Below are 14,116 nucleotides of genomic sequence, written 5' to 3' on the forward strand. Positions count from 1 at the left end.
AATAGAGATCCGAGATGGTGGATCTACAAAAGAGGAAATAGTGGCAGAACTTCTGGTGGATGAAAATAGATCATCTCTATTTCCACCAGATCGTACGGAATGGAGCACCGGATCATCTCCGGTACCATGCCATTATCCCACTAGAGGTAAAATTGGTTTAGTTGGACGTAGTGAACTTAGTAACAACAAGGTGGAGGGCTCATCGCCCTCTAACCTGATGGAAATGGAGGGATCGTCTCCCACCATTTCTGTCGTAGACTCGCAGTCTATGAATAACAAAGTTGTGAGTTTACAAAAACAGCAGCCAAGTGAGGTTGCAGACATTTACAATGCTGTGGAAAGCGGTCAAGAGATTTCACGGCAAAAGCTTGAATGCGGTAGCAAGGAGTTAAGGAAATTACACAGTTTGTTACTCTCACTGAAGATTCTAAATGAGATGCTGGTGATCCAGATTAAAATAAATGGACGGATGCATAATTGCACTATTTGTCCCAAATTGGCGCGTAAAACAGTTATATGGGAGACTCATCGTCTGACCCATAGTGGTATAATGCGGACTGCTCGTCGCGTTCGCATGCAGTGGTTTTGGCCCAGCATGATGTCGGAAATTCGCAAGCTCGTTCGCACTTGTGAAACTTGTCAACTGGCAAAACACAGCACAGTTCCACAGTCCGGAAACCGCCAACGGCTATACAGCAGCCCACCCTGGCAAAAAGTGGCTGTAGATTTAGTAGGGCCATTCCCCCAAACTGAACGAGGGAACCAATGGATTCTGGTCTTAACCGACCATTTCACAAGATGGCAAGATGCTCTACCTCTGCCTGACGCCACTGCTCCGGTAGTAGCAGAAGCACTTAATAGCCGTATCTTCTGTTACCTGGGATTGCCAGAACAAATACACTCCGACCAAGGCGCACAATTTCAATTCGCCCTAATGGTAGAGCTTTGTCGGCTCTGGAAGATAGCCAAAAGTAAAACCACTCCCTACCACCCTCAAGGGAATAGTATGGTAGAGAGAATGAATTGGACGCTCGGGGACTCATTGCGCAGTCTCATGTTGGGAAGACAACAAGTGGACTGGGATCTTCTGTTGCCTCAAATTATGAGAGGGTTCCGTGCCTCGCCCCATTCTGCAACTGGTGAGACAGCAAACTGTCTTATGTTTGAAAGAGAAACGCGACTTCCGGATCAAATCGTTTATGGGGTAACAGATACTAAAAATGTTACCACCCAACAATATGCCCTAGAGTTGCTGGAGCGACTTCAAGAAGCCCATGACAAGCTGCGGCGGCAGCAGCTCGAAAGTCGTACAGATGATTCTGATGAACCTCCACTATACGAAGTCGATGACTTGGTTAGCATGACACGAAAAAGAAAGAAGAGAGGGCAGAGCGAGAAACTGTGTCCTAAATTTGTAGGTCCTTTCCGACTCACTCAGGTGAGGCTCAATCACACTTACAAACTGAAGCGGAATGGTCAGGAATCCATTCAAAATGAAGGTCGACTAAAACCGTTTGTGGAGTGTGTGGAAGAAGCGGGTCAGGCTCCGTTTATCTTGGAGCCTGTGCGCCATCCTAGCATGAAAGGAGCTAGAAAACTCAAAAAGGCACCTGATCCTTTGTTTAGTTTAGAAGATTTTTCTCCGCTAATACCAAACCCAAAAGAGCGACAGTAAACTGAGCAAGGAGCTTCCGCGGAAGATGTAGTAGAAGTGATCACCCAGCCTGAGGTGTTAGAAGAAAGACCGAGACGTTCACTGAAACATTATCTCGTAGATTATGCAAATAAGTGATGGATCGTCTCCATTGCCACGGCTGTGATCGTCTCACAGGCCCATCTTGTGTTGGGAAGTAGTTAGTTACACATATATACAGTGAAACTCGGATAACTCAAACTTCAAGGGACCGAGCAAAAGTGTTCGAATTATCAGAGTGTTCAAGTTATCAGGGCACTGTCACAAGTCCATGTATTTACTTATTTATTAGTAGATACATGAACATATACAAACTATAATATAAATCAAAAGCACAAATGGCTTGTTTCAAATTAAATGCTTCTAATGTAAAGTTTAAAACGTTTTTATCAAAAAGTATAGAGATTTTTCTTTCACTTGAGATTGGTTTGTTGTTTGAGGTGATGTTATTGCCAGGACGTTTTTTAGATTGACATTGGCAAAACTTGATCGTTGCTGAAATGCTCAAAGAAAAAACATCTTTTTCTTTTGAGCGTTTTACCCACGATCAATTTTGCCGATCTTTCTTGAAGTTTTTGCAAATATTACCTTACTTTACCTGGGATTCGTTAAGAGCAACACTCCGAGGCAATTCAATTAAAAGTTTTACGAGGTTTTACGGTACATTGTATATCACTCACGCTTTTTGAATGGATACTTATTGAATGTACACACGTATTTTGTGTTTAGGTCAAACGATGAATAGTTTTTTTAGCTAAGACAACGTATACGTTTGATTACAACATTTTTTAAGACGCTTTAAACATTCAACATTCCGACGTTAATTCAACATGGAATCAACGCCGGAAAACTATTCATCACGGGTTAGCCGGGTCACGCACTCAAGGATTTTTGCCACGCAAATACAAAACAAAAACAACATGCTGTTTTTGTTTTGTATGTGCGTGGCGAAAGTCCTTGCGCCCGTGACCCGGCTAGCCCGTGCTATTCATCGTATAGAAGTATAAATCAAATTTCACCAAACCTTTGAACAGTCATTGACAAAAATATTTTGCCGATGGAGGTAATAACGACGCTTATGAAATACGAAAAGTTGAGGTTTACCTCTATGGCTTGGAATAAAGTGATTTTCTAAAGCGATAGCAACCATTTCGGTAGCTGTTGGGCAAAAAAAAGTTCGTTATAACAGTGTTGAATTCGAGTTATATAGAGCCATTTATCATTGCGTAGGAACGATAGCCATTTATCATTGCGTAGGAACGTATAACATTTATCATTATATTACTCCGTTCTATAATATCCTATTCTGTGCAACGATTTATGGTTAGCTAAAAACAAAGCAGATTCAGTGAGTAAGACATGTTGTTAATAAAATGGTTGCTTGTAAATCTCACATACACTGCAAATAATTTGTCAAGATTCTATCTAGGCGCAAGAATTTAAACTTTATTTGCAACATCAGATAGTTACGCTCACTTTTATTTTATATCACATGGTTTCCACTATGCCCATTTTTTTAAAGACATGCATGCGTATTTGCCAATCTAAACAGCTTTCACAATCCATCAACTTACTGCACAGTTGCCAAAGAGTTATGCCATGCGTCTTAAATCAAAAAAATAAAGTGAACAACAGTTAACGGTAAAGACGAATCACCTTTTCAAAATATTTCATATTATTGGATGTTGCTCACATAGATGATTATTATCATAAACAATACTGACTTAGTAAAATATTGCCGATGGTTTCACGTTGAAATGTTATACTTAAAATTTTATTAAATACTTAAAGAATTTGATAGTTACTGTCTATTTCTATTTTTAAAAACTTCAATATGAATTAAGAGCCAAACAGGCATAGCAAGTGAAATGTGTTTGAAAGGTTGTATTCTGTTTCACAGATTCTGAAGATAATCTGGCAAGTACCTACTTAGCGAACAGCAAATCACCTTTAGTTGCAATATTGTCTTTTAGTTGTACACAAATTATATTATATTTGTATTGCATTAGTGCTGTTGTCTTTTGTGTGTGTGCCAATTATAGGCTCAATAGTTTCTATCACGCTAATATTTGAAAGAAAATAAATATATTTTAATACACCTAATAATTTTTTGTACAAGAATAGGTAAAAATCCCAAACTAATAGGTTAAATGTCATACACACCCATGATAATAATTCTGCAACCGAAATGAGGATATATTATCACAATGCTATTTCTATTATTTGATTAAACTAATGTTTGCAAAATTAATCAGTGAAATAACCAACACACCTCCGATTTCTCAATGTTCAATGAATTTTTTATGGATGAAAGTATACTTAATTAATTCATTAATATTCTAAAAGCAATGGTGGTATTTTAATGAACAGTTTTGATAATATTTGTAGTTATTGAAATAGCATTGAGATATTTTATGACTGTATGTACAGCTATGATATTTGCTTTATGTTTTCAAACCAATGGCCATACAAGCAAATGTTCATGCACTGATATCTTTACCATCAATTTGGGAACATCTTATCACAAATGTTTTGAGATTGGTGGCGACTAATTGTGCTCTTATATTCATTGTGTAATGTTCCAAACTAATGGTTGTAATATAATAAGTATTTGTTGGGGTATTCATCTTTCCAAATTAGAGATATTTTATTCTTTGTCATCAAATGTAACAACAAACGGAAGGAAACTTTTTATAACATCCTTGATATGAATTAATACTATGTATGCACCAGTAAATTTTGACAATTGTTTCAAACCAATGGTTAAAAGATCATGCAAACTCGTGGTTATATTTGAAGCCTCAAATTAGCAACAACATATCGCAATGGCGTTGAGATGCTATATCACTCAAACTGCTTTTGTAATAATTGCTCAATATCCCCGAACAAATGGTTAAAAAATCATACACGCTTTGTGGAGATAATGGAGCGAGCATTAGGGACATTTTATTACAAATACTTTGAGCTGCTGTATGACTGTGAGCGTAGTTGCATCAATTGGCCAACTTCCCAGAATAGTTACATAATTATAAACACTGGTGATGGTATTTTAGCATCTATTTGGGGACATCTTGTCACAATAGCTATGAGATGCTTGATCACTGCGAGTAGATTGGTAATAATTGGTTAATGTTTCAAACTAATGGAAGCAATATAATTCACAGTTGCAATAATAGTTTTGCCACAAAATTGGTGAAATCTTCTCACACATTCGCTTTAAGATGGTTGACGAATAAGTGTGCACTTACAGTTATAGATCAATTTTTTCAAGCTAATGGTTCAAATATAACAAAAACTTGCTGTGATATTTGTGCCATTAAATTAGAGAAATTTTACCACAGCCCAGATGCTTTGAAATGATTTGTGACTGTAAGTGAACTTACAAAAATTTGTGAAATCATAAGCACATGTGATAATAGTACTGTGATCAAATTGAGACATCTTGGCATGATGAATTTACATGGCTTAAAACTGCACATTCTTTTATCATAATTGGTTAATGCGACCATACCAATGTTTAAAATAGCGTAAACATGTCTGAGATATTTGGCTGTCAAATAACGGCCATCTTACAGCAACAGTTTTTAGATTGTTCATGACTGTGAGTTCACACATAATAATTGTTCTATGTCCCCAAATTAATGATTAAAATATCATACACACTGTCATGCAAGTGCCTAGTATTACTGGTACTTTGCCAACAAACATTATGCTTTTAAATACTTGGGTTTTCTGTTATCAAATCAGTTGTCTCTGGAGTGTGCAATAAACCATTCCTCTAATTTAATACTGTATTTAATTGCTTCTGTGCAGAAACATAACAGAAGCTAATTGGCGACAAGGATTTCTCTTTTGAACAGTTACAAAGAGTTTTGTTCAGATTTTATCATTGATAAAATCAATACAAAGAGTTCTAGTTTATTACAAGAGTAACTGTTCAAAATTGCACCACTACAATGGCAGAAGTAGCAGACCTGATCAAGCTAATGCAGAAGCAGCAGGAGGACCAGAGACAGCAGCAAGAGGAGCAGAGAAAGCAGCAAGAAGAGCATAGACAACAGCAGCATGAGGAGTTCAAGCAGCAACAAGAGGAATACAGACGTCAGCAAGATGAAAGAATGGAGGAGAATAAGAAACTGATGGAGCTACTACTACAAAACCTACAACGGAAACAAAAAACAGCTGCAACCGCTGTTCCAGCCTTCTCAGGTTTTGACCCAACAGCAGAGCTACTAACAGATTACATAGACAGATTCAACACATTCATTGCAGCAAATTCTATACATCAAGACAAGATTGCTGGCACTTTTCTCACCAACCAACAGCCTACACTCTACAAGCAGCTTAGTAATATGGCAGCTCAGCTTTCAACACCCAAGCAGATCAACGACCTCAACATGGATGAAATACTGGAATTTCTCAAAGACCAGTATGACCCTAAGCGCTTCATTGTTAGAGAGCGTTACAAGTATTGGAGTGACATGCAGAGGAAACCTGGAGAAACTATTCAAGAGTTAGCTGCCAGAATTCGTCAAGATGCAACTACATGTGCCTTCATAGACATTACAGATCCATTAGATGAGGCTCTCAGAACAAGATTTATCTGCTCTGTAAACAATGAAGCAGTTCTCAAATCTCTCTTCAAGGTCAAGGACAATGAACTCAACTTCAACAAAGCTATACAGGTAGCACAGGAAACAGAAGAAGCAGCTAAAGTTGCCAAAGAGACAGTTTATGGAAACTCGTCTAAAGTCAACAAGGTTGCTCAACAGAAATCAAGGTACAAACCAATCCAGAAAAACAACTCTACACCTGACAAGCAGAAGGAAGGAAAGCTATGCTACAGATGTGACCAAACTAACCATACAGCGGATGACTGCAGATTCAAAGCAGCCACCTGCAACTTTTGTTCTAAACAAGGTCACATAGAAAGAGCATGCAAGAAAAAGAAATCATCTGCAGCAGAAAAACCAGTAAAGATGATAGAATGCACATCAACCAAGATGGTGAAACTTGCTGAAAACATCAAACTGGAGGGAGACAACTTCACACTTGAACTGGACACTGGAGCATGTGACAACTTCAACTGTAAATCAATATGGGAGAAGCTAGGAAAGCCAAACCTAAAACCTACAACAGTTAACTACAAATCAGCCTCAGGACATCTCATAGAGACGCTTGGCAGATGTGAGCTAACTGCCCAATTGGATGCACAGAAAGAAGTCAGACTACCATTTGTGATTAGTGCTGTACAAGATCTCAACCTACTAGGAAGAACTGCTATACAGCAACTAGGCATCTCTATTGATGACAAGCTACAACAGAACCTTGTATCAACAATCACAGAGAACCAGCCAGATGGGAGGTTACAAATCAAGTGTAAGGAGATGTGCAAAGAATTTCCAGAAATATTCAAAGACGAGCTAGGATGTCTCAAGAACTTTGAACTAGAGATAAACTTCAAACCTTCAACAAAGCCAGTCTTCTGCCGACCCAGACCAGTTCCTATTGCCTTGACAGAAGAGCTCAACCAAGCATACGAAGCAGGTGTAGCTAAAGGCATATGGGAACCAACTCAATTCAACCAGTATGGAACACCAGTTGTACCTGTACGCAAATCTACAACAGGTCAAGCTGCAGGGAAGATCAGAGTATGTGGAGACTACTCCAAGACTATCAATAATCAGCTAGAAACACATAGGAAACCTATTCCACTACCAGAAGATCTAATCAGAAAACTAGGTGGAGGCTATTGCTACACAAAGATTGATTTAGCAGATGCCTACAACCAAATATTGTTGGCACCAGAAAGTCAACGACGACTAGCACTATCAACACACCGAGGAGTACTACTACAGAAGAGGTTGCCCTTTGGCATAAGCTCAGCACCAGGGTATTTTCAAGAAATCATGGAGCAACTGACACAAGACCTCCCAGGAGTAGCAGTATACCTAGATGATATACTAGTGAGTGGAGCCAATGCAGAGAGCCATCTACAAAACTTACGTCGACTTCTTCAAAGATTAGAAGAAAGAGGGCTCAGATGTAGAAAAGACAAGTGCTGTTTTGCTCAACCTACAGTAGAGTATCTGGGACACAAACTCACTTCAAAGGGAATCACTAAAGGAAAGAAGGCAGATGCAGTACAACAGATGCCAGTCCCAACAGACTTAACTCAGCTAAGATCTTTCTTAGGAGCTACACAATTCTACAGCAAGTTCGTACCCAATCTGTCACAACTCACAGGACCATTGCACAAACTGACACGCAAAGGAGAGACCTGGAAGTGGGGCACTGAACAAGAAAAGAGCTTCAACAAACTGAAAGATATGCTATCAACTGATAGTGTCTTAGCACACTTCAACCCAGATCTTGACATTGGAATCTCATGTGATGCTTCAGAAACTGGACTGGGAGCTGTACTATTTCATCGTTATCCTGATGGAAGTGAGAGACCAATAGCCAATGTTTCAAAAACACTGACCAGCACACAGAGGAAATATGGACAAATACAAAAAGAAGCTCTCTCAATCATATTTGCTCTAAAGAAGTATCACCAGTACCTGTATGGTCGACGGTTTATCTTGGTAACTGACCACAGACCTCTTCTCACACTTCTAGGACCTACCAAAGGAGTTCCAGCTCTAGCAGCCAACAGACTAGCAAGATGGGCACTGGTACTAAGTCAGTATGACTACACCATAGAATACAGATCTACCCAGCATCATCAAAATGCAGATGTCCTCTCAAGACTGCCAGTTGGACCTGATAAAGAGTTTGATGCAAGAGAAGATGAGGATGATGTTGATACAGTATGCACTATTCACACTATTGGACAACAGCTCAACTCTACAGACTACAATGTTCTAGCAAAGGAGACAAAGAAAGACCCAACACTAGCCACAGTAATGCGCTACACAGCAGAAGGATGGCCTGGTAACAAAGAGATGAAGGAGACTCAGCTGTCACTCTTCCACAAGATCTCAGATTCACTTTCTATCACTGAAGGTTGTCTTCTATATGGCAACAGAGTAGTCATTCCTGTCAAGTTACAACAGGAAGTATTAAAGATCCTTCACCTTGGACACTTTGGAATGGAAAGAATGAAGAAGCTAGCTCGAACTGCTGTCTATTGGCCTCGCATTGACTCTGATATAGAGGAGACAAGCCGGCAGTGCACTGCCTGTGCTGAACACCAGAAGCTTCCACAGAAGTATCCTATACATCCCTGGATGCTACCTAAGAAGCCATGGAGTCGTCATCACCTAGATCATGCAGTGAACTTCATGGGCAGCCAATGGCTAGTGATGATAGATGCCTACTCAAAGTATCCATGCATACACAGGACGTCATCTACTTCTACCAGAGCTACCACAGACATCTTAGAGGAGATATTCGCACACTTTGGACACCCTCACACCATAGTCACTGACAATGCTACCAGCTTCACCTCAGGAGAGTTTCAGCAGTGGTGTCAAGAGAGAAGCATTGTTCACCTCACTGGAGCACCCTACCATCCAGCTACAAATGGCGCAGCTGAAAGACTAGTACAATCCTTCAAACAAGCCATGAAGAAATTGTCACTCTCACCTAAATCTGCACTACAACAGTTCCTGATGCACTATAGAAGGACACCACTTCCTACAGGATACTCTCCCAGTCAGCTGCTGAATGGAAGACAGATGAGATGCAAGATTGACACTCTATTGCCATCACCCGCACACATAGCACAGTTTCATCAATCCAGAGAAGTCAACCGATCAGCAGAAAAGACAGTTAGCAAGATACACAGCTACAATCTTGGAGCACCATGCTATGCCTTGTATCATGGACCTAGATGCAACAAACAACCTAGATGGGTTCCAGCCATTGTTACTAAGATATATGGAACTCGTAGTCTCAATGTCAAAGTGGTACCAAAGGGACCTACTTGGAGAAGACATGTTGAACAACTCAGACCAAGATACTCAACAGAAGAAGATCAAGACCCTGGAGATAAACCTGATCTAACAGAGGAGACAAAACTGCAACTACCAGCCCCTACAACTATAACAGAGCAACCTCCGTCTAGAAGAAGACCACGCAACCCTCGTCTACCTGATGGAGATGAGTATAGCAGAGACAAACCCCAAAGGTCTAAGAGAACCAGAGAGAACCTTTAGCTTAGTGAGGAGGTGTCATGCAAGTGCCTAGTATTACTGGTACTTTGCCAACAAACATTATGCTTTTAAATACTTGGGTTTTCTGTTATCAAATCAGTTGTCTCTGGAGTGTGCAATAAACCATTCCTCTAATTTAATACTCTATTTAATTGCTTCTGTGCAGAAACATAACACACACCTGTGAGAATAATTTTACCATCAAATTGGGGACATATTGATGCAATGGTGTTGACATATTCTATGACTGATTGTGTTCTTTTGTTATAATTGGTCAATGTGCTCAGGAAACTGATTAAGAAGCATATTCATCGAGGTTGATATTTTGGCATTAAATTTGGAACATCGAGCAGCAATGGTATTAAAAATGATGATGACTGTGATTTCAAATAAAATAATCAGTCAATGTTCCCAAATCAATGGTTAAAATATCATACACACCTGTGAGAATAATTTTACCATCAAATTGGGGACATATTGTTGCAATGGTGTTGACATATTCTATGACTGACTGAGTTATTTTGTTGTACATGGTCAATGTGCTCAGGAAACTGTTTAAAAAGCATATTTATTGGGGTTGAAATTTTGGCATTAAATTTGGAACATCTAGCAGCAATGGTATTAGGAAAGATGATGACTGTGACTTCAAATAAAATAATCAGTCAATGTCCCCAAATCAATGGTTAAAATATCATGCACACCTGTGAGAACAATTTTACCATCAAATTGGGGACATATTGTTGCAATGGGGTTGACATATTCTATGACTGACTGAGTTATTTTGTTATAATTGTTCAATGTGCTCAGGAAACTGCTTAAGAAGTATATTCATTAGGGTTGGTATTTTGGCATTAAATTTGGAACATCTTGCAGCAATGGTATTAGGAATGATGATGACGGTGATATCAAATAAAATAATCAGTCAGTGTCCCCAAATCAATGGTAAAAATATCCTACACACCAGCGATAATTTTTCTACAACCAATATGGCGATACCTTTTCACAATAATATTTCTACTAATTTGTTAAACTAATGGTTACAAACTTGCTGATTAAAATACCAAACATTCCCTTGTGCTCATATTGCCCTCTAAATATTTGATGGTGAAAAGTACAGACTCCCTATTAGACTTGCATTGAGAGAATTTATGATGTAGTGTGCACTTGTAATAGTTGGTCAATTGTACCTAAATAACGAATATACTTGTATACTAATACAAACACACTTTTCTTTTATGTTTACATCATACATCAGAAAAATTGTATGACAACATATTTGAGATTATTTTTGACGGTTTGCAGTTCCAATAACTGGCCAATTACTTCAAAAAACATTGACTGTAGTATCATACATAATTTGGATGACGTACACGCTTTCAAATTGAACAAAGTTTATTTTAATAGTACCGAGATAGCTCAAATCAGTGTGTGCAGTGATAGTATTTATTTAACACTCCCAAGCTAATGGTTAAAATATTTTGCATACTTTTGGTCATATCTGAACTAAAAATTGAGTCAATCTTGTTATTAAACATTTGAATAGATTACAATTAAATGTATGGCTTTTGCAAAGATGGGCAACTCAATATATTTGTAGGAAAATGTAATAGAAGACAAATTTTTGGTACGGATAACACGTTTTATTAAACATAATGATATTTTTTATAAGGTAAATGTTTTTGGGCTTACATTAGGCATATTGGAGATACCAATGCTTCATTTCCAAATCTTGATTCTAATATTTCTCTGCCTGTGCTTGGCTTTGTATGCTTGGCTTACAAACAAAGGAATTGCGCAATAATTTAAATTAAAAGTGGTAATCATCGTGTGCAACCAAACAGAAAAGTACGACTAAAATTAACCATATCCAAATTTATTTGGCTTCCTTATTTAAAAAAAAATTACTCACATTTGCTGGCCTGGTTATTTTTCTTTTGCTTAAAAAAGTTAACTCATGATCGCGCGATGTAAATTTTCTGTTGGCTGCCCTTGGTAGTGATAAAACTGAGATGTAGCAAAATACTTTATCGATTATAGTAATTAAATTTGTTGCCTATTCAGGGCTTAAGAGTTCTATGAAAACTATGTGAAAATGTTTACCTTGAACATACTTGCATTAAATGTTGAAAAGTCGTAAATCTAGATAGACATCAGTCTGCAACCCAGGCCTGGCTGTTTGCAATTCAAAACTTTAACTTGAACAGATCACCGTAAATTCTGTGAAGCAATTGATTACACTGAATTTATTACTAAACATAGAAGTCTCAGGTCGATGCAACCTTTGCGCACCCTACATGTGTAGAATTAGTACTTTAAATAGGTTTAATAAAGAACTATTAAACTTCTAAGTTGATATTTGAGGAAAAAATTAAGTGATGGATAACTTTCACAAGCACATTTACGAAAGTGTGGGACAAGTATCACATACCGACAACTCCAAAATGGATGAAAAAAAACAAAAATAAGCCAGAGTTATCTTCTCTACGCAAAAGTCCCCAATTATTAGATAAAAAATTTATACATGTGTGTGAGGTGAAGTCCCCAAAGTTAGTGTTAAATTCTCATAAGCTATAACTGAAAAACGGATAAGATGACAGCTCCAAAAATCAGTGCATTTGTAAACCCAACAAAAAATGTGTTAATATGTTATTTTTTAAAGCTCTTAATGATAGATGAAAATTGTCCTCAAAGTGATGGTAAAAATATCGCGTTCCCAATTGCATGCGTTTACAAGACTGTGTGTGTGTGCGCGCGCGCGTGCATGCATGCGTGTGTGTGTATGTGTGTGTGTGTGTGCACGTGACAATGCGTTAAAACACAGCTGATAAAGTTCAGTGAGGTCCAAAGCAATTTTATGTTCAGTTATTACTCTCAAAGTGTTGTTGAAGATTACTTCTAGTTTAAGATAAGTGGCTGGAAAAAAAACTGTAATTGTGTACAATACAACAAGGCAACTTGTCTGGGAACTTTAAACTCGAAGGTTATTTTTGCGGTTCTCACTCATTATAATTTTTATGACAGTTAGTAGTCGTATATGTTTTATTTAATCTTTTTCTATTATGCTCCATAATACATTTGATGTTCTAAATAAATTGTTCTTTCAGGTACTCCGGAAATATCTTACTTTAGAAATAATAAAGAATAAAAAACTATTTGCTTTATTCAATTTTATTTCTCCTGTTGTATTCGCAAAGCTTAAAGCTAAGAAATGATGCTTGGTTACAAATGAATTGTGCTATTCAAAATATTGTCACTATAAATGAAGGTTGTTCATTTGGTCGGGGATAAGGGTTATTGATTGTATATACAGAACTAGGCTAAAAGTACAAAGATGTGTACAAATAACTTGTGGAGAAAGTGGGTGACACCTTCTTGAGTTGTAAAATGAAAGATGTCTAATCTTGCAGAAGTAGATATGGGAGAGAGGAGAGAGAAGGAGCAAAGGATGGAGTAAAGAAAAAAGAGAAGAAGGTTACAAAGATAGAAAAAGGGGTGAAACCAGGGAAAGGAAAGTGAAAAGAGAGGAAGAGAAGGAGGGAAAAAAGGGAGAGAGAGAGGGAGAGGAGAGTGGAAGGCGAGAAAAAGAGGAAGAGACAGAGAGAAGGAAAAAGAGAAAGAGAAAGAGTGAGAGAGAGAGAAAGAGGAAGGAAGAGGGAGAGAGAGGAAAAAGGAGAAAAAATTTAGAGAAGAAAGCGAGAAAGAGTGGAAGAGAGAAAAGGAAATGAAAGAACGAGAGAGAGGGAGAGAGAGAAAGGAAAATAGAGGGAGAGAGGGAGAGAGAAGGAAAGACAGGGAAATAGAGAGACAAAAAAAAGAAAACGAAAGAGATAGAAAGAGAGAAGGGGAGAAAGAGCAAAAGGGGAAGTAAGGGAGGGTGTGCTCTTTGGGACAAAAATCTTTTATCTCTCCGAGATACTAAAAATATTTCGTAATTATTTAGCATTTATCAGACAGTCTAAGCAAGATTTCAAACATCAATTGGGAATTTGATGTTCTGAATTTCTGAAAAACTTTAAGTGCCAAACATTCTATTTGAAATCACCAGCTGGGAAAACCTAGTAGAAGCAAAAAAAATATATCAACCAGCTTTTATTAGTCAATTTCAAGGTATTTATTAAACTAAACTGGCATGCTCTAATGGTTATAAAAATTAGCACAACGGTACTTTTTATGTAGTTTGTGTCAAAGAACTTAGTTACTAAATTAAAACCAAACTCACAAAGGAAAAGTTCAATATACAATTTACCCTTTCTTTTGTAAACTT

General features: G+C 37.9%; 1 protein-coding gene across 1 annotated transcript; it reads left to right on the top strand.

Annotated features, from left to right (window-relative positions):
• Positions 1–1,791: 1,791 nt before the first annotated feature.
• LOC137397356 (octapeptide-repeat protein T2-like) lies at positions 1,792–13,577 on the top strand. The gene is made up of 2 exons (XM_068083645.1): positions 1,792–1,842; positions 13,266–13,577. The coding sequence occupies exons 1-2, from the start codon at positions 1,792–1,794 to the stop codon at positions 13,575–13,577; spliced, it is 363 nt and encodes a 120-aa protein (XP_067939746.1).
• Positions 13,578–14,116: the final 539 nt, after the last annotated feature.

The sequence above is a fragment of the Watersipora subatra genome, chromosome 5, assembly GCF_963576615.1.
Source record: "Watersipora subatra chromosome 5, tzWatSuba1.1, whole genome shotgun sequence".
Taxonomy (NCBI): Eukaryota; Metazoa; Bryozoa; class Gymnolaemata; order Cheilostomatida; family Watersiporidae; genus Watersipora; species Watersipora subatra.